General features: G+C 40.7%; 1 protein-coding gene across 10 annotated transcripts in view; it reads left to right on the forward strand.

Annotated features, from left to right (window-relative positions):
* SLC4A4 (solute carrier family 4, sodium bicarbonate cotransporter, member 4) overlaps positions 1-21,325 on the forward strand; it is a 408,259-nt gene that overhangs the window by 208,905 nt on the left and 178,029 nt on the right. For all 10 annotated transcript variants that reach the window (XM_021100503.1, XM_021100500.1, XM_021100504.1 and 7 more), the window contains 2 exon segments: positions 262-422; positions 10,058-10,237. In XM_021100503.1, the coding sequence (XP_020956162.1) occupies positions 262-422; positions 10,058-10,237 (341 nt within the window).

Consider the following 21,325-nt stretch of genomic DNA (forward strand, 5'->3'; position numbering starts at 1 on the left):
TAGACAGATGTAAAACCAAGGACTCTTTGACTCCTCTGGGTTCGTTTTCTTTCTAACATTGTGGGGAGGCGTGGTCTAGTGACTCCTTTTGGTGTATTTATAAAGGTAATGCAATTAATAATAGAAAAAGCTCTTGAGATGCTGCAGAAGGAGACATTTTTTGGAAGTGCTGGTGGGCGTGGTGCTGGAGGGGTTGCTGGTTCTATTTCCAGAGGTGATTAGAACACTTTTAATTGCTGTTCTCTAATCTCGCGTTTCTAGGTGGATTAAGTTTGAAGAGAAAGTGGAGCAGGGTGGGGAGAGGTGGAGCAAGCCCCACGTGGCCACGTTGTCCCTTCACAGCCTGTTTGAGCTGCGGACATGTATGGAGAAAGGATCCATCATGCTCGACAGGGAGGCGGCTTCTCTCCCGCAGTTGGTGGGTGAGTATGTTGTTTGATGGCTCTGCATCTTTTTCTGCTTTACCCACCTATCGATGGGTCTCTGTTGAGGTGGATGAGCTTCGAGTGTAAGCAGGGTTGACTAGTCTCCATCGTTTATTCTCTCTCTTTCAATATTATAAAATGAGTAGGGTTTATTTCAGAAATTTTGGAAAATACAGACATGTCCTGGGAAAAAAAATTCAAAATCATCCATCAGCCCTCCATCTGGACTTAGCCGTGGTTAGCATTTTGGCGTCTTTCCATCCAGTTTTGTTTCTCAGTCTTCTCTCTTAGGCTTTGCACTTTCATGGTATTTTAAAAATGATTGGGATCATGTTTACATGTACAGATTTGTGTTCCTTCACTTATTACATTAAGGTTAATATTTTGAATGGACCCCCCTTTTCCCCTCTTCCCTCTGCCCCCATCCTTGGTTATATGGGACTGGAGGTCTGGACACTCAATTTCTAGACTCCTTGACTTTAGACATTGAACTGAACTTCTCTAGGCCTCATTTTGTCATCTGTAAGATAGGGGTTAAATCCTCTGTAAGAAGGAAACTGGTTTAGGTCTAGTCCCTGGGTTGGGCTGATCTTGCAGGTGGAAAAGTCAGACTCCTTTAGCTGGATGTAGAGAAAGCTGGGTGGGACAAGAGGCCAGCAGAACCTCATGGATTAGTGACTGAGTCAGGCCAAGTGTCATTTGTACAACACCCGCCCCCGGCAAATCACTGGACCTCGTGGTGGAAGGCAGCCTTGGCATCTTTGTAATTAGTGTCGTGTAATGAATGTTAACTCATCATGTTGAACACCTTGGGCACCCATCGCCACATTCCAATGAGTAGTAATTGTTTTCATTTTCTAAGCTGCCTTATTACTCTTCAGATCGAAGTGAGCTGAAGGTCATGTTTTCCTTAAGGAGACATGCAGAGGTTCTGCTTGTGATTCCCAGGAAAACTCCATAACTCAGTGACCACTGGACCTGTAGGGATGATCGCAATTTCTTAAAGGGCCTGCAGTGTGCCTACTTTGGGACCGTGGGAAGAGGATGGGGACTGTGGCCCTGCTGACCAGTGTCAAATCCCTGTGTAATCACAAAGATTTTTGAATATCTGTAGGCAGAGGGCTTGTTTGTGGCCTCTGTGTCTTATAGACAAGGAGAAGGCAATAGCATTTGTCTTGGAAGAGAAGATTTGTTCTCAAATCAGATTTGCAAAGAAGCCCAACACTTTCCATGCATCTGAGCTGCTTAAGGTGCAGGTGGAGAAGGGAGAAAGACTGAGGTGAACATACTGGGGGGACAGAATGAATGAGTTGATGCATTTATTCAGAAGCTCAGCAGTGGTGCATGAGCTTCAGCAATGTGCCAGACACTATTCTAGGCCCTGGTTTGCAAGGCTACCACCTTTTTTTTTTTTTTGGCTTTTTAGGGCAGCACTTGCAGCATATGGAAATTCTAAGGCTAGGGGTCGAATCGGAGCTACAGCTGCCAGCCTACACCACAGCCACAGCCACGCTGGATCTGAGCAGCATCTGTGAGCTACACCACAACTCACGGCAATGCTGGGTCCTTAACCCACTGATGGAGGCCAGGAATCGAACCTGCATCCTCTTGGATATTAGTGGGATTCATTTCCGCTGCACCACAATGGGAACTCCCTACTGCTTTTTGAATGGTTAGGTTGAAAATCCACACCCACATATAGGTAGTGAGAAGATAATGTAGGAAATACTGCCTTATGTAGAATGTTTCATAATTGACAAGGCTGATGGGCTGAAAATGGACATTTGATTGTTTTTGTTTGTTTGTTTGTTTGTTTGTTTGTTTTTTCCTTTTTATGGCCATGTCTCATGGCATATGGAAGTTCGAGGGCTAGGGGTCAAATTTGAGCTACAGCTGCTGACCTACACCACTGCCACAGCAATACCAGATCTGAGCCACATCTGTGACCCCTGCTGCAGCTTTGGCAATGCCAGACACTTAACCCACTGAGGGAGGCCAGGGATCCAACCCACATCCTCACAGATACTATATCAGGTTCTTAACCCACTGAGCCATAATGGGAACTCCTGGACATTTGCTATATGAGGAGAGCTCTTGGATTATTGCACCAATAGAAGATGAAGCCCATCTACAGAGACAGAAGCAATGGGAAGGAACGGTTTTCTAGGAGATTTGTCTCACTGACTTTTTAAAAATTTCCTAAAAGCTGCAAGAGAAGTTGTTATCCAAAAACGTCTCATGGTTAGCAAAAATCCCTCCAGCTTTTGAGTGAAAACTGCAATGTCTGTCTTTCCAGACTAAGAATTAATATGGAGCAAAGATACCTTAAGTTCAAAGTCATACATGCAGGGCAAAATAGAAGTTCACTGGTGACTGGGCAATGTATAGGCAGTCTAGGGGGAGACCGTGTCTTGTGGTTTAAGGTCACCAGAAAGTTTCCTATGTTGAAAAGAAAAAGTCCTACTGTAGACCATAGTTTCTTCCTGAAATTCCACTATTTGGAGATTGCATTTCATTGAGCCCAAGCTTTGTTCTCTTAAAATATATATACTCTTTGGCAGAAGTCCTATGGTTAATTAAAGTCTATTAGCATGTGTGACTACAGACAAGGCACTTTCCTTAGCTCTTTAGCAGTCTCTGTTTCTCACCTGTAAAAGGTGGCTGAAGGTAGACCTCCCAGGGTTGTTGTGAGAATTGAATGAGGACCTCAGGTGTAATTGTTACTTCCATGACCATCCCACTGTGAATGAATCTATCCAGATCTTTCTTTTTCTTTTCTTTTCTTTTTTTTAGGGCTGCACCTGTGGCATATATAAGTTCCCAGGGTTGGGGGTTGAATCCGAGCTGCAGCTGCCAGCTTACACCACAGCCACGGCAACTCAGGATCTGATCCTGGTCTGGGATCTAAACCACAGTTCACAGCAATGCCGGATCGGTAACCCACTGAGGGAGGCCAGGGATCAAACCCTCGTCCTTATGGGTACTAGTTGGGTTAATTGCCACTGAGCACAACAGGAACTCCTATCTAGATCTTTATACATGTCATCTAGTAGGGTTGAGTGTGGCCCAGGTCAGGGAGAGGGATGCTCAGGGAGGTTGACGAGCAGGAGAGAAGGTTCTAAAAGGTGTAGTGGGCAGAGCTAGAAACATTCTCACAGCTCCTTTGCTGTGCCTGGAGCTGGTCACAAGTGTGATGAAGTTAGTTGAATTCTATACCTGAGCTTTTCTGTAGAACTGTCTTGGATCTTCAGCACCAGCAAGAGCCATCTCAAGGAGTTTCTGGCCCTCGGTAACTAACTGACCCTTTCCATGTGGTGACAGCCAGAATCCCACATTGTATTGGAGCCTCGTCAGCTGATGGCCAAAGAGAGAGGTGTCACTATTTACTACACTTAAGAAGGGTTCATCAAGCATTTTACGTTCTCACTTTAATTTTCCGTTGCTTTTTAGTACCGGCTGTGGCTTTTTTCTCTAACCTCCATGCACTCTCTAACCTCCTTGCTTTAATAATGTTATTAAATTTTAAAATTGGACACCACTAAGTGACTTTGAGGTATCATCACTCAGTACTGTGTTTGCTCCACTGTCCCTAAAGTGAGCAGGCAGAGAGCCAGTGCTGTCACTCTGGAGCTGGTAATACAGGAAAACAATTCAGAGGCAAATAACACACATGACCGGCAAAGAAAGAAAGAAAAAAAATGCACCAGAATTGGAGGACTGGGCAGAAGAGCATGTTTGAGTGAGTGGAAGTGGCTGAAAAGAAATGCTTAAAAATCCTCCGAAAGACTCAAAACCTTATAGCAAGTTGAAAGCCATGAAAGAAAAGAAGCCCCTATTTCAAGTGACAAAAAAAAAAATATATATATATATATATATATATATATATGTATATGGCACGGTATCTTGATGAGTTGCTGTCATTATCTGTTTATTAAAAAATCTTTTTCTAGTAGAGGATGAAGTGGAGTTGTTCGTTCAGAGTCAAGAATTATGTGTAACTAATTCTTAAGATGCACTTTCCCCCAACACCTCAGTTTTATGTCAACAAACAAGAAGAAAAAGAAATCAAGGCAAGTGTGATTATATCCACCAATAGCCTGATGTCTGTTCTTCTTTGCAGTCCACCTGCTGCTCTTTCTCAGTGGTACTTCTCCTTCCGCAGGTGCAAAGCCACCACCAAGTGAGGGCCCTAGTCAGTGGGGCCATTGCTTATGTGGCCCCACTTCTCAACTACAAATTCAGCTTGTTCTGAATCTCCTCAGGACCTCTCCCACTTTTTTTCAAGAAGATTCCCTTCTGAATGCTAATAGAAAATTTTGCCCTGTTTCAAGGACAAAATATCCTTTCTATGGATTATTTAATAGCTTTATTATTACTATTATATTATAACTTTACATTTAAAGAGTGCCATTCATATATGAAACTAAGAACATGGGAATTTTCCTCCCCTCCTAAGTTAAAAAAACTTATTAACTACTTTAGGTATTTTATTATGATGTGAAGTGGATTAGGAAAATGTAGCTCTATTTTTGGAGCTCTCCATTTTTATATTTAAAGGCATTCCTGAGCCGTGCATGTTGGCAGATGAGTTAGTCATGTTTTTTCTTGCTTTTAACACCTTTTATATTTTCAAAATTGTAATATATTTATTTTTTATTGCAAAACAAAAATGTGTTCATTTTTGATAATGCAGAAAAGTAGAACATACCAAAAAAATGGAATACCACTAATCTTATTTTTCAGAGCTATCCTCCCAGAAGTTTTTCTGTACATTTCTGTTCATACAGATAAAGTTTATTTTATAAAATGGAATCATAGTATAACCCTCTGATCTACTGTTTTTAACTTAAAAACATAATATGGATATTTCCATGATATTAAATATAAACATTTTTTTCTTCCTTTTTGTCTTTTTAGGGCCACACCCACGGCATATGGAGGTTCCCAGGCTAGGAGTCTAATTGGAGCTGTAGCCACTGGCCTACAGCACAGCCACAGCAACACCAGATCTGAGCTGCATCTACGACCTACACCACAGCTCATGGCAACACCAGATCCTTGACCCACTGAACGAGGCCAGGGATAGAACCTGCATCCTCATGGATACTAGTCATATTCTTTTCTGCTGAGCCATGATGGGAACACCTAAACATCATTTTAATGGCTGCAAAATAGTTAATCCATAATTGGGCATTTAAGTTGCCTTCAAGTTTTTATTGTAAAGAAAAGAAATGAATGTTTTCCTTATACTTTTGTGAAACTGCTTATTTCCCGATTATAGACTTCTAACAGTGAAATATTGAAAGGGTTTGAACATTTTAAAGGGTTTTGTTCTGTATTGGCCAAGTGGCCTTCAAGACAGGTTTCACTGTTTACTGCTGTCCTCCTCAGTGTATGGAATTGCCTGCCGCATACAATGGTCCCATTCCTGAGGACTGGTCTTTTAGGTTTTGCCAGTTTGATAGATTAACAGATAGAAGTGGTTAAATTTGTTTAAATTATCTAGTTAGTCTTCAAGTTGAAGACAGTTTCTTGGGGCTTTGTATTTCTTTTAAGAACGTCTGTCATGGAGTTCCCGTCGTGGCTCAGTGATAACGAACCCGACTAGTATCCATGAGGACCTGTATTTGATCCCTGGCCTCACTCAGTGGGTGAAGGATCCGGTGTTGTTGTGAGCTGTGGTGTAGACCGGCAGCTACTGCTCCGATTTGACTCCCAGCCTGGGAACTTCCATATACCAAGGGTGTGGCCCTAAAAGACAAAAAAAAAAAAAAAAAAGTCTATTACCTTTGACCCTTTTATTTCAGATGCAGAATCATCTTTCTCTTCAAATTATTTTTGATCTAGAGTTTCCTTTTTAAAAAGACAAAAATATTGTGCGTGATGGAAAAAGATCTAAACTCCATCAGAAAACCTGGTTTAATCTGGGGGTGCTGAGGCTGTGTCTGAGAGCTGGCCCTTCTCTTGAGTACTTTCCTCCTGCTGTAACAAGAGGTTGAACCGGATGCTTCTGGGCTTCCTTTCAATGCTGCGATCGTGGAGAGCTGGTCCTTTTCCTCTTAATTGGTAGCATCTGTGGGATTTTGAACACTGAAGGCTTAATTTCAGTGTAGCTGTGAAATGTTACTGCCTCCACTTTCCTTGAAAGATTTTGTTGTTTATACTTAAAGAGGTCTCTGTAATATGGGCCATTTTTATGGGAACTTAATGAAGGGCATAAGTGACACGGATGTTTTAACCTGTCCTAACTAGTGATTTTTAGGTGTTAGGAACAGAGGGCCGGCTGTGTATACGGATTGGCTTGAGATTTCAAGGGAGGGCGAGAATAGAGGGTGGCCCTGCCAAGAAGGGTAGATAAGAAACACTTTAATACACAGCCCTGGAATTAGAGTAGGAGTTTGATAACACTTGCAGCAGATATACTGGAGCTGTTTGTTTATTTTTATGGTTCTTCTATAAAATGGACTTTCCACTTTGATTAAGACTTAAAGGGAAAGTAGAGGACTTGTGTTCGGTGGCACCTAATTATTTTACTGTGGAACAGAGGGTTGATTATAATTACAGGATCTATTCTGAGAGTATTACTGAGGAGGGTTTGTGCAGTTAAAAATACTCAGAGCAGAGTTCCCACTGTGGCTCAGCGGGTTAAGGACCTGAAATAGTGTCCATGAGGATGCGGGTTCAATATTCATCCTTGACTAGTGGGTTAAGGATCCTGTATTGCCGCAAGCTGCGGTGTAGGTGGGGTCCAGTGGTGCTGTGGCATAGGTCTCAGACGCAGCTGTGATTCAACCCCTGGCCTGGGAACTTCCATAGGATGCAGGTGAGGTCATAGAAAGCAAAAATAGATCCTCAGAGCTAAAGGCTGTTCTCAAACCAAAACATTCCTATGGGGGAAGCTCTTCCTGCCTTGCCCAGGCTCTCTACCAAGTGAGAAGTGACATTTACAGCATCTGTGTGAGGCATGTGATGGAAGATCCTAGAGTCAGCCTCTGATGGTTCCCAGGTAGTTGATTTGCACAGTATAAATCATGAGAGGCTGTGAAGCCAGTTCTGGGAGTGCTGGTGAAAAAGATGGACTCGTGGGAGGAGCAGTCATAACCAAGCAGAGCCCCTTGAACATCTGTAACTCCTCTTGCCAAAGAGATGGCAGTGGTTGGGGGATGCGGTTATCCTATCGGTACCCGTGAATTTTCTGGTCAAGCTTTTGGAAAAGAAGAGCTCTTGTTCTCTTCTCCACTTGTGTATTCAGAGAAATTTGCCCAAGTGGAAAATATTCATGTGCTTGATGCACCCGTGTGCCTGAAAAAGTGAGCTTGGGATCCCTTGTTCTGGTTCTGTGCCGGGGCGAGAGCTCTACCTGCAGACAGGGAGGTGTGGTCCTGCCGTTGCATATCTTGCACAGGTTCTGGGATGTTTTGTCCTGAGCCCCATTCTGGACATCATCCCACCTGTGATGTGACAACAGAGGAAGGTGCACCAGGCTACGTTTATGTCATGCTGCCGACATGCTGACCTGTGAGAAGGACTTCTTATTTCTGTTAGAGTAAAACTTGTTCCGCAGACTGCCCACAAGCAATTTCTATGAAATACAATCATCCATTCTAGTTAGAACCATTCTGGAAAAAAAGAGCTAATAGAAATTTTGGGGGAAAGCTTTTTTTCTAAGGGTATTTTATAACTTTTATCCAAGCATCGTTGACAAACATTGGTTTCAGGTATACAACACAGTGAATTGGCCTTTATATATGTTATGAATTGATCACCACTCTAATGACTATCTTTCACCAAAGTTATTACATATTATTGATGGATACTCCCTGTGCTGTACATTACTCTCCATGACTTACTGATTTTATGACTGGAAATTTGTGTTCCTTAATCCCCTTCACCCGTTTTGCCCACCCCCACACCTCCTCCCATCTGGCGGCCACCAGTTTGTTCTCTGTATCCCAGTCTGTTTCTGTTTTGTTTGTTTGTTTGTTTTGTAGATTCCACATCTAAGTGAAATCATTTATCTCCGTCTGACTTATTTCACTTAGTGTAATACCCTCTAGATTCATCCATGTTGTTACAAATGCCAAGATTTCATTCTTTTTTATGGCTGAGTTATATATATATATCTTCTTTATCCATTCATTTATCAATGAGAACTTTGCTTCCATATCTTGGCTATTGTAAATAATCATGCAGTGAACATGCATGTATCTTTTCAAATTAGTGTTTTTGTTTTCTTTGTCTAAACATCTATACATGGAATTGGAATTCTGGATTGCATGGTGGCTCTGTTTTTATCTTTTGTGGAACCTCCATACTGCACCAATTTACGTTCCCACCAACAGTGTACTAGAGTTCCCTTTTTTTCCACATCCTCACCCACACTTGTTATTTGTTGTCTTTTTGATGATAAGCATTCTGCCCGGTGTGAGGTGATACCTCATTGTGGTTTTGACTTGCATTTGTCTGTTGACCATCCATATGCTTCTTTAGAAAAATGACTATTCAGATCCTCTGCCCATTTTAAAATTGGATTGTTTGGTTTTTTGATATTCAGATGTGTGAGTTCTTTATGTATTTTAGATATTAATCCCTTATCAGGGATATATCATTTTCAAATATCTTTTCCCATTCAGTAGGTTGTCTTTTTGCTTTGTCAATTTCCTTTGTTGTGCAAAAGCTTTTTTGATGTAGTTCTGTTTGTTTAGTTTTGCTTTTGTTGCCTTTGCCTGAGGAGACAGATCTAAAAAAATACTACTAAGACTGATGTAAGAGGCTACTATGTTTTTTCCCATGAGTTTTATGGTTTCAGGTCTCACATTTAAGTCTTTAATCCATTTTGAGTTTATTTTTGCGGATAGTGTGAGAAAGTGGTCCAGAGCTAATAAAAATTTTAGTTTTCTTTGTAGTGAGACTAGGATATTAAAATTTCTAGAAAATTCTGGTCAGTTTACACTTTAAATGACTAATAAAATATATTGGAAGGGCTTTACTTAGAGCTAAACAAGAAGGACACATCTCCCATCTTAGAGAAGACTAAGGTGTGATTTTGTACTTTAGTGCATCTTTCATTGGATTAATTAGTGTTCAAATAACCTGTTATGGGGAAAGGTGTTTTTTGTCTTTGTTTTGTTCTATTACAAAGAAACTATAACATTACAGACGAATTTGGGAAGAGATTTAAAAATCAATAACAGGATGCTGTTGAATCGTGTGCGTTCTCTTTAAGACTTTTTTGTTATTAATTATATTTTTGGCACGCTTAATATGACAGAGTATGTGAAATTTTCTAATCTTTCAAAAAATAGAACAATGTAAATTACTGACTTACTGTGTTACTCATAGAAGAATGTGGCTAATGTGAATTCACTATTAACTGGGACTAAAAAAAATTTACAAGACAGTTTTTCCTCTCTAAACATGTACTTAACCCTGGAATATTTACAATTCTCCTTTAATGCCCGTATCCCTGTATCTTTACCTTCACAGAAAGTGGGAAGATGGAAATTTGAAAAATAGTGTGTTGATATTACATTTAAGGATGACATCCATAAAGTAAGAGTAAAAAAACTGACTTTGTGGTCTTGCGACTGAGTTTTATTTTCTGTTTTTGTTTTGCTTTGTTTTTGTTTCAGAGATGATTGTTGATCATCAGATTGAGACGGGCCTGTTGAAACCTGACCTGAAGGATAAGGTGACCTATACTTTGCTTCGGAAGCACCGGCATCAAACCAAGAAATCCAACCTTCGCTCCCTGGCTGACATTGGGAAGACAGTGTCCAGTGCAAGTAGGATGTTTACCAGCCCTGAGAATGGTAATTCGGGGGCCACAGGCTGCTGCTCTCTACCTGCCTCACTCACCTGCTCTCTCTACCTGCCTCACTCACCTGTTCTCTCTACCTGCCTCACTCATCTGCTCTCTACCTGCCTCTCTCACCTTTCCTCCACCTCTTGTCACCTTTTAAAGAAAGCCTTCTTTTTATTTCTTCTTTTTTCAAGTTCTTATCCCACAGCCATTTCATAACGACACTTTTTATCCACTTGGGCAGGTTTGTAGTCCTGTTGGAAGGCGTTCAGCATTTACTGTAGGCTACAGATGCCAAGATGCCTTGCTGGCTCCATATATATCTAGCATGATTGAGACTGAGATGGTTTGGTGATAACTCTATGATGAATGTTTGTTTAAATTGAATGTTTCCAGTGAACCAGAAAACTTGTGGGTTATTGAGTACCTCAGGGAACATGCTTTCGACCTGGTGGTTTGTCAGAATTAGGAGGATAGACTGAGATTATGATAAAATATTCTGAACTCTTGTATCGTGAGGCATTTGCTTGGTATAGAAGACCAGCCTATGAATGATCATTCTTCAAAGTAAGGCTCAGTATTACTTTGACTACTTAAAAAACCGATCTGCTCTTTTGTTATGTGATGCTGATAGTTAGATGTGAGATACTGATAGTTAGATGTGTGAACAATTATTCAGGGTAGGATATTAGCCCTGTTATAGAGCAGTAGGAAAAGCACCGTGTTTTATTTCTGTTCTCTTGCATTTAATCAGAATTTTTAAAATAAATTGTCTAGCTTCTATATCATTGTATTTGTTTTGAATAAATATCATGATTGGGTGCAGTCTGAGGAGGGGGAAGTTCATTTCCATGAGGTGTGGAAAATAAAGGTGTTGGGGGAAAGAGTTGTTAAGCTTTGGGCTAGTAAAACTAGGTCTCTCCCATACCATCCCTGATCATTTTAATATTAAGAGAAATGAGGTCTAATTCATTGCCCTCAGCTGCACTTTCAGAATCACATAAAACATGTTGTCACAGAAGAGGTGGACCAAGTGCATTGTGCAAACTGAATTCTAACCCAGCCAGTCCATTTCTGGAAATTGGGTTTTCTGAGTTAATTTTAAAATTAATGGTTGGCTGGGAGAGAGCTTACTCTTAGCAAACTTCGCTATGTTTTGGAACCATTCCATGTAGTTTTTCAATGTGTTTAGTCATTAAGCAGAACCAAATGAAAAGTTCAGTTTTATGGAGTGGCTCTTGGTGATTTAATTGCTGCTCTAAGTTTTTAAAGACATTTATCAGGTTATAAATAAATAAATAAAATAAAAAGGTTCTTTATAACAAATATTCACAAAAGGAAAATTCTAGTCTAAAATATGCCTATGACAATTTGATGGTTCTGTCATTACCTGGAATATTGCTCCTGAATGGAAGTGTTTTGATTTTTATATATCTCCTGCTTTATTTATTTTTAAAGAAATTGCATTTTGAAGAGTTTAATGGCTGGAAATGTTACATGACAAACAGTTTGTTAGAACTGATGTCACAAATAATACTTTCGAAAGCAATGCATATTTTAAGAATTATGACAAGGTACAAGTCTGTTTTTTAATATCTTATTTGTTATCCTCTCACATAAAATTAAGTTTTGTGATTTGCAGATTTATTTTTTTCTATCATGAAGTTGCTGTAGGGTGAAGTAGCAAGAAAGTGCATTGTTTTCAGCTATTGCTGTGTTCGCAATGGGAAGAGGAGGAATATGGCAGAGAGCGAGGCTGCCTTCTGTACTGGTGTGCTATGAGCTTCCTTTTCATGAAAGTGTAGGCAGAGTAGAAATTAGGGACAGATGGGCCCTGGAGGCCAGTATCTTGTGCTTTAGGGGAAAGTATTTGGATGTGGAATACAACTAATTAGGTGATACCGCCCCTTCTTTTATCCTATCAGTAGATCTTTGTTCTTCAGAGGAAAGTGGAAATTACCTTCAGTCACCCCCCCCCCCTTCTCACACGTGAAATGCCACAGATGCTGGGCAGAGGGCAGGGAGGAAGGGCAGGCAGTTCCTCTTTCCAGCCCTTCAGCTCATCCGCTTACACCCTGAAGCATGGAATCTGATTAGGCCTTTTAAAAGATGTTATTATTGGCCTTTGTGTTACCTAACTCCTTTTAAATATCCAGCGGCAAGATTTGGCTCTGCGAGATTTTATAGTCATCAGTTTTGTGTGCCTCCAAGGTACATTATTATAAATTATCAGATGGCCAACTTTGGGTTTTTAGAGGGCCTTGTCCTTAACTTGCAAGTTTATACAGTTATCTTTCTATGTTAGGATTTAAATCCTTAATATCTTTAACAACTATGAAATGGTCTTAGAATAAAATTCTAAAATAAAAAGTTATAGAACTTTGCTGCTAGTGAATAAATCAGAGTCTTAATATCTGTTCTAGTTGGAGCTAGAGCCTGATATTCTCATCTAAAAACCTAGATAAACTTCTAGGTTTTTCTATCAAAGGCTGGAAAAGAGACTCAGGATGTTGCCAGCTTTAGTTGTGATAGCAACAATGCAATTGATAGCTGAGATGCATGGACGTACTCTAGAATTAGAGATGTTTTCCTTCCCTTGTGATGTGCTGGAACCACCTCTTAGGTACCCACAAGAGCCAATCATTATCAGGAAGTTGGAGGGCTGTTACTATTAAAAATTAAATTAAATAAACACAATTAGCTAAAGTTATTAAAAGCAATGGTGGTAAATTCTCAAAATTCATTATCTCCTACTTAGACTACGCTCTTCACGTTCATCACATCTATTCTGTCTGGGTGACAGAACTGTTATGAAACTGTGCTACTGTCACTTCTTCCCAACTCTGCATTCGGTGACTTCACATTGAGACCTTGGAATCAGTCATCATGGTAGTGTGTATACCGTGGAAATCAGTGAATGCAAAAGTCAGGACTTGATGTGTTTTTTTGTCAATTGTTTCTAGACCTGAAGGACAGAGAAAATGCTAATACTGAAGATGAAACTTAAAAGTATGTAGTATCTAGGAGTTCCCCTCTTGGCGCAGTGGAAATGAATCTGACTAGGAACTGTGAGGGGGCGGGTTTGATCCCTCTGGCCTTGCTCAGTGGGTTAAGCATCTGGCTTTGCCGTGAGCTGTAGTGTAGGTTGCAGACGCGGCTCGGATCCCGAGTTGCTGTGGCTGTGGTATAGGCCGGTGGCTACAGCTGCAATTTGACCCCTAGTCTGGGAACCTCCATATGCAGTGGGCATGGCCATAAAAAGAAGAAAAACAAAAAGTATATAGTGTCTATAGGCATTGTTTTCTTAGCCTGGGGTCCTAGAACACATCACCATTGACTGGAATAAATGCTTAGACGACAAGGGTTTATTTCTCATAGGCTGGGAAGTCCAAGATCAAGATGCCACAAATATGGTTCTTGGTGAGGGTCCTCTTCTTGGCTGGTAGATGGTCATCTTCTCCGTCTTGCTTGAAGATAGTTCTGTCTTCACACAGTGGAAAGAGAAGTATCATCTTTCTCTTGTTTCTTTTTTTCTTTCATTTTTGGCCACCCTGCGGCCTTGGATCAAACTCGGGTCCTGGTGCTGCAGAGACACTGCTGATCTCCTTGTGCCACAGCAGGAACTCCTCTCCTGTTTTTTCTTGTAACAGTGCTAATTCCATTCCTGAGAGTTCTGCCCCAGAGCCCCACCTCCTGATACCATTATGTTGGGGGTTAGGGTTTCAGCTGGAATTGCAGGAGAACACAGACATTCAGTCCATAACAGCTGTTAAAATGTGAAGAGCACAAAGAATTGAGGAAACATTCTGTTACTCTTCAAAACCGGTTATCCAATTTAGCAAAGGAGTCACCCCCACTATTGAAGGGGGTGAAGTCTGACATGTGTCTTCACTGTTTCACATTTGTCTTTTTCATTAACATATGTGATAATGGATGTTCTTCGTGAATGATGGACCTATGCTTGTTTGTCAGTTGCAACCATAAATTGGCCACTGATAAGAGTTTGGTAAAAATCAACAAAAGAATTGCGTGAGAATCATCTGGCTATATGCAGTTTGCAGTAGGGTATTATATGTTTATTATTTGTATGTTGCTATGTATCTTTTATATCATTAAAATTTCACACACTTCTGACAGAGAGCTGGTTTTCATTTATCAGCACAACCCCTACTAGCCCACCACTGTCTAAACATGGCTAAAGACTAACTCTAATTTTTAGGGTCCTGATGTGGCTTTGGGTTCAAGATGACTTAATGATTTTAAAAAGAAATGAAAAACATTTTTATTTGTATAAATCAGAGAAGAATCAGGCTAGCTTCCAAGATGTTAATTATTGTGAAATTACCATTTTTCTGAGACATGTGTGAATTCTGGTGGGCATGTCTGCCAGGTACTAAGTTTTAGGCAAGTGCTATAATTTTCTCAATATATTAATTGAGGTATTTCTTTGGAGTTAGTGTTGCATGAAGAAATTAATGAGGTTTTTATTTCCTCTGGTGTTAGATTTTTCTATACCTACTCTCTCATTATTACTTTATGTTGAACTGTATGAAATTTCCATTTTCGTGGGTAAAATAAAGTTGGTTATCAGCAGTTTCATACGGTTCCACTTAATAATTTGGTCTCAGATACTTAGATAATAGTTCTGTATTATTTTAGTTTACTATGAATAACACTGAAGCCTCAGAACATTTCTTGGTAGCATTTAAAAATGAAATAAGATGTATTTAGCTTATGTTTTATGAGAAACTGAAAGTTTATACCTAATTGGCATACAGTCAGTAAACACTTAGGAAGATGTTTCCGATTAGATTACTTGATAACTCTGTTTTAAAAATTCACGTTTTATAAGATTATCTGATTTTTACAGATAACGGTAAAATCCTTTACCATTTAAATATCCTTTACTGGAGTTCCCGTCGTGGCTCAGTGGAAATGAATCTGACTAGTATCTGTGAGGATGCAGATTTGACCCCTGGCCTTGCTCAGTGGGTTAAGGATCCAGCGTTGCTGTGAGTTGTGGTGTAGGTCGCAGACGAGGCTCAGATCTGGCATTGCTGTGGCTGTGGTGTAGGCAGGTGGCTACAACTCCGGTTTGACCCCTAGCCTGGGAACCTCCATATGCTGTGGGTGTGGCCCTAAAAAGGCCAAGAAAAAAAAAATCTTTTACCATTTAAATGAATACTTTTGATAGTATTGTCTAATCTTGAAAAAGATGACACTACCCAATTTAAGGACCAGAACAACTGGAACCTCAATTTAAGTACTCAGCTTTCCCTGCCTTTGTGGAAATTTGGGCAAAGCCATCATGAATTTGTTTCTGGCCTTTTCTTTACTTTGTATTTCCCCCCTAGACTATCATAAAAATCCTTGCCCTCTGTGGTCTGGAATACAGATGCCTTTACTGAGAAGTGACTTTGGTTATCCAGTTGGACCTAGGCTATGAATTTCATTTTGCCCAATGCAATTTTATGACCCCAATTTTCATTAGTTTTTTTCAGTAAAAAGTTGGAAAGCTAATTTAGTACTCGGTTTCTATCTTTGTAAAAAAGAGATAATGAAAATTAAATGAGATAATAAATGTAAAATGTTTAGAATGGTAACTGTACATTGTAATCAGCAAATAATATTACATCATATGTAATAAGTTTAAGCACAATTAAGGAAGAAGAATCTCGCAATGAGTAACAGTATTTTCTGGAGTGATATTTGCTCTGTAACTTACTCTGTGGGAAGAATCTCATGAATGGAGTGCTGATTTGTTTCCTCTGCTCTTGGGTAACTGATACCAATACCATTGCATTAGCAATGGGCGAGGAGGAAGCCCTTTCTGGTCATAGCCCACTTGCAGAATAGTCTGTCCCCATTCTCGATTTTCCTCTTTGCTGGCTAGCAGGTAAACCCTCAGCCACACTGAGAACCCAGCCGTAAGAAAGCAGGTGGAGGAGGATTTGGAAGATTGCAGTGGTAGCTCCAAGCCAGGGCAGCTACCTGCCACCTAGGCTAGGTCTCATGCTGCTTCCTCTACACTTCCTGGGGCATTCAGCCTCTTCTATAGTTATGGGGACCCAGGGCCTGCTCCTGACTGAACCTCTGAATTTTATCTCAATTCCACTTTTGTTGTTGTTCAGGTATGAGAAATGCAATCTACTTACTCCCACGGCTTATGGCCACCACTTACTGCCCCTCCCCCAGCCCTCTTTTCAGATGTTATCTTCCAGGCAGGCTGCAAGCTTCCTCGCTCTTTCCAGTACCGCTGTTTCTGACATAAGTACACAATACCTTTAGGCAGTTTAAAAAGTGTAGTCTAGTGCTATTGCCTATAGTAACATTGATAGTGGTTAGCAACACAGAACAAGCAAGGAAAAGAAATGGATTTTTTTTTTTCGGTGAGTGAAAATTCTAGGTCCCACTGAAAGTGGGGGTAGCTAGGCTCTTGCTGCTCTTCACCTGATTGGAGGTTAGGCAAGTTCCAGCTACTTGGTTTGGGTATTAGATCAAGCTGCCCAGATCCTGGCATGAGGTGGATCTGGCTGGGACCACTGCCAGGTTTGCCAGCCTTCTCAATCCCAGTAGGCATTCTTAGCTTTCCTGTGGGTTTAGATCTCAGCTTATCCCACTTGTCTCTGGCTGGGTAATTCTCCTTTGCAGTTCCCCTTTCACCCCACACTCTTGAATTCAGACTTGCTCCCTGGCTCCCTAACTTCCTTCAAAGATTCTGTTCCAGAAGCAGGTCATCGTGCTGCTCCACTTCTGAGACTGGGTCAGCTGACAGGCCGACATCACCTTCCGAGGAGGGTCATCTTCCCAGGTGCCTTTCTGCATACAACCAGCTCTTCCCAACCTCAGCAGCACACATCCATCTATTTTGTGCATAACTCTTAATTCTCCATTTTATTTGCACAGCACAGGTGAATGTCCTGGCCAGAATTCAATGAATGCCCAAGCTCTTCTTAGCCTTAGATTAAATGAACTAATCCACAGAAAGTTTCTAGAAAAATGGCCAAATAAAAGAGTTCCTTATAATGAAATAACAGTAATCTTTCTTTCTCTCTTTTTGTCTGCACCCATGGCACGCAGAAGTTCCTGGGCCAGAAAGCTAAGCTGCACCTCAGCAGCGACCTGAGCCACAGCAGTGAGAATCCAGATCCTTAACTCACTGAGCCACCAGGGAACTCCAACAGTAGTATTTCTAATTCAAATGTCAGACACCATTCTCATTTTGTTTTTTTTTTCCCCAGGCAGGTGACTGATGTGACTGATCTTCCAGATTTATAATGTTCATATCTTAAAAGGAACAATAACATGTTTTTCTCCAAGGTTCATATCCTCCCAGTATTTGTTAGTCTGGCCTGCTCTTTATGGCAGTGAAGAGTCAGGCTTACGAGATACAACACATGTGAGTTTTTAGGTTTTGATATTGACGGTCTGCTTTACAATCTTCTCCTTGAAGGCATGACACCCGTCTTTTTCAAAGGCTTCATTCTATTCCCATAGTGATGTTTAGTAGCAGGATGAGTTTGAGCAATTGACATCATCTCCTTCAGCCTCAGTTTCTAGATCTGTAAAATTAGGGTAGTAATGTTTTATTCTGTGTATTCAATCAGGAGTAAATGAGGTATCTTTGTGAGAAGTATTTAAAAATCGTAATGCGAGGAGTTCCCTGGTGGCTCAGTGGGTTAAGGATCTGGTGTTGTCTCTGCTGTGGCTCAGGTCTCTGCTGTGGTGCAGGTTCGATCTGTGGCCTGAGAACTTCCACATGCCGTGGGTATGGCCAAAAAAAAGGTCATGATGTGAGATGTCATTGTCAAGAATAGCTAATATTCAGAAATATTTTCAGATGAAAAGTTAGTGCCTCTCAAAGTTAAGACTGAAGACAGAGCTTCAATTCACCACCATTATTTTATATTCTCTTATTTTCTGTGTCCTTTTACCCCACCACTTCATATGAAAATGTTCAAACAGTGCCACTTTCATTGTCAACTTTACAGATGCCAAATAATACATAAGGATGTGCCACTCGTGGGCTTTATCATATTTTTCACTTAGAGTCGAAAGATCAATTAGTATGTCTCAGCAATGACAGTTCTTAGTTATCAATCAGTAATATATGTAGAGCAGAATGTTACCATGAAATAAACACATGTAAATGTTTTGCTAATTGCTGGTCTGTTTTATATAACCAGGGTCTAATGACGGAGTAGAGGAATGGAAATGATTTTTTCCTTGTCCTGTCTTACCACACATGCACATTCTCTTCTCCATTTCCTTCTTTCTTTGGAAAAGAGCCTTTAACTGATTATCTGCTGCCAACCAGGAGTAAATCTTCCAAGACCTGAGATCCTTGCTACAGTTGCCCTTTGGAAGTCTCGCTTTCCCCAGCCTCGGCTTGCTCTGCAGGCAGAGGGGAGAGAACATCCTACTCCCTGCCCTGGTCTCTGTGAAAGAGAGATGAGAGGAGAGGGGAGCACTGGACAATGTGAGGAAAGGAGGGAAGGCCAAATAGAGAAATGAGATGGGAGCATGTGGACTCTTTACCGTGTCTCCTGAGAAGAAAAAAGGGGGAAATCAAAGTTTTCTGAGAATGACTAAGCATGGCTCATTTTACTCAAACCCTGTATCAATATAAATATGAAGGGGGAAGAAGATTTTTTTTCACATTTGTGCACCTGATTTCTTTAAAAAAAAATCACATTTTGAAATTAAAGTTGCATGAAATTAGGTCCAGGTTGCTGTCTTTCATGTTTTCCGACACCCTTCAGGATGTTGAACAAAGGAAACACCGTTTCATCAAGGATAGCAGTAATAGCAACACCACTAATACCTCCCGTTAATTGAGCACCTGCTATACACCAGGCGTTGTTCTCTGGAGTGTTTCTAATGCATATCTTACTATCTCCATATGTAGATGAAAAACCTGAAGCTCAGAACTTGCCTGGGCTTTAAAAAATGGAGGAACCTAGTGTCCTTGATAACAGTATTCTAATTCCACTGCAATGGCAATGAGCTTCCTCAGCCATAACTTATTTCTCACACACCAGTGAGTCCAGGGCTCTTATTTTGTGTCACCTGTGATGTTGAAGGTCTCTGAGGTCACTCTGTCTGGGCAGGACTCTATGCCAAACATGGCAGGTGGAGATCTTTACTGGCTTTCCAAATGGAGATGTCTAGGCAGCATGTCTCCTGTTGACAGGTGAAATAATGCTAAACTCCTGAGTTAAATTCCTTGAGTCAATAACAGTGTGGAATGCATAGTAGGTTCTGAATAATGATTTGAGCGTACAGCATTGCAATCCTGAAAGAGTCTTAAAATTTTAACATGAGTGAATTTATTTTCTTAACAGGATTGTTAAAAAAACATTTTGATAGAGAGGGCCTTTTTGCCTTTTTTTTTTTTTTTTTTTGCATGATTCAAGTAGGGACACCCTTACTGAAACAGATTTAGGATTTAGGATTGATGGTTTTGGACAAGTTGCTTCTCAAGGGAAAGATGAAGCATTACCAAAAAAAAAAAAAAAAAACCCTCTTCACAACACCTTCTCCAATCAAGATATTGGAAACCATCACTCAAAAATTTTTAGAGCCACATCTTTCCTCATCAAGTCACAGTCATATAAACCAGTTTCTATCTTCTTTATGCCTGAAGTCAGGCAAAAGTGATTTAAAACAACAGTGATACAGTAGCAAAGCTAAGGTTTCCCCCCTTTACTTTCTTTTTAGGGCTCACCTGCAGCATATAGAAGTTCCCAGGCTAGGGGTCAGATTGGAGCTGCAGCTGCTGGCCTATACCATGCCAGCTCTGAGCTGAGTCTGCAACCTGCACTGCAGTTCGCAGCAGCACCTGATCCTTAACCCACTAAGCAAGGCCAGGGATCAAACCACATCCTCATGAGTACTAGTTGGGTTCTTAACCCAGTGAGCCACAATGTGAACCCCCTAAATTGTTTATTTTGTAGCTTAAGTGTAGAAGAGGTATAATGAAAACATTGTTTGGGAAAGACTTACATAATATATCATTACCATGCTTGCTACAATCACAGAAAGTTTGGCTTCACACTTTAGGAATAACTTTTCAATATTTTATCTTTGGAATACATTTGTGAATAGAAGAAAAGCAACGTGAAAGGGTTACAGAGTTTGTATCTCTTCCTGCGCAGAAGTACACAGAGGGTCTAGAAAATCAAAATGTTGGAATTTGCCAATATAAGTAATGAATGCTGTGAGCCTCCCAGTTTCCATGCGGGTAAGCAGCCAGATGGCTCCAATCAGCTTTCCTAAAACACAGGTGCTGAGTCTCTATGGGCAGTTTTGTTTTCATGCCTGTCTTTGGAGCCAGGTTCTTTGCTGGTGTGGGCCAGGCTCCTCCGTTCCGCTGTCCCCGCGATGGTCCAGCTGAGTAGCCCTGGAAGCTATACATGCGAAAAGGAGTTCCCAGCTTGAGTTCCCAACAAATACCAAACTGACACAATGAGGGGAGCAGAGGAGGGAGAAGCTATTGGGGAAAGTTAGTCATTAGCACCCAAATTTTGGAGCAGCTGCTGACTGCTTGTGCTCATTTTAGGAGCCAGCCATGGGTCAGTGATAACTTGTGGCTAACTCTGTACTGGTCAGCAGCCGAAGAATGTGATTGCTCTTTTGAGTTGACTTTGCATCCTTAGCCTCTGTCTGTTCTCAATGATGTGGAGTTTTAGTTGGTCCTTTCTTGGGCCTGGATCAATGGCTGCCAGTTGTCCAGCTTCTTCCCTTTGCTTTCGCTAAGTCTGTAGAAATATTGGGTCGCTAAGCAGGTCACTCAGTTGTCAAAAGAAATAGGAGGTGAAGGTTGGCCAGTACGATAATCTATATTTCTAAATGCCTCCCTCTTAACAAAAGCAATTTGGGAATAATCTCAACTGGTTCATTTCCCTTTTTCATTTTTCTTAGTGCAATAAAAACTTGCAAAGAGGTTCAATTATGGGAAACAATTAAAAATTCAGATGGCAAAGAAAAGACATCAGATTTGCCTCAAACAGGTGCTGGCACAGATGGCCTTGCTCACAAGTCCTGGCTTTATTTACAGCTTTTAAACATAGGCAGATAAATTGACAAAAATGTTTCT

This window comes from Sus scrofa, chromosome 8, assembly GCF_000003025.6.
Source record: "Sus scrofa isolate TJ Tabasco breed Duroc chromosome 8, Sscrofa11.1, whole genome shotgun sequence".
Taxonomy (NCBI): Eukaryota; Metazoa; Chordata; class Mammalia; order Artiodactyla; family Suidae; genus Sus; species Sus scrofa.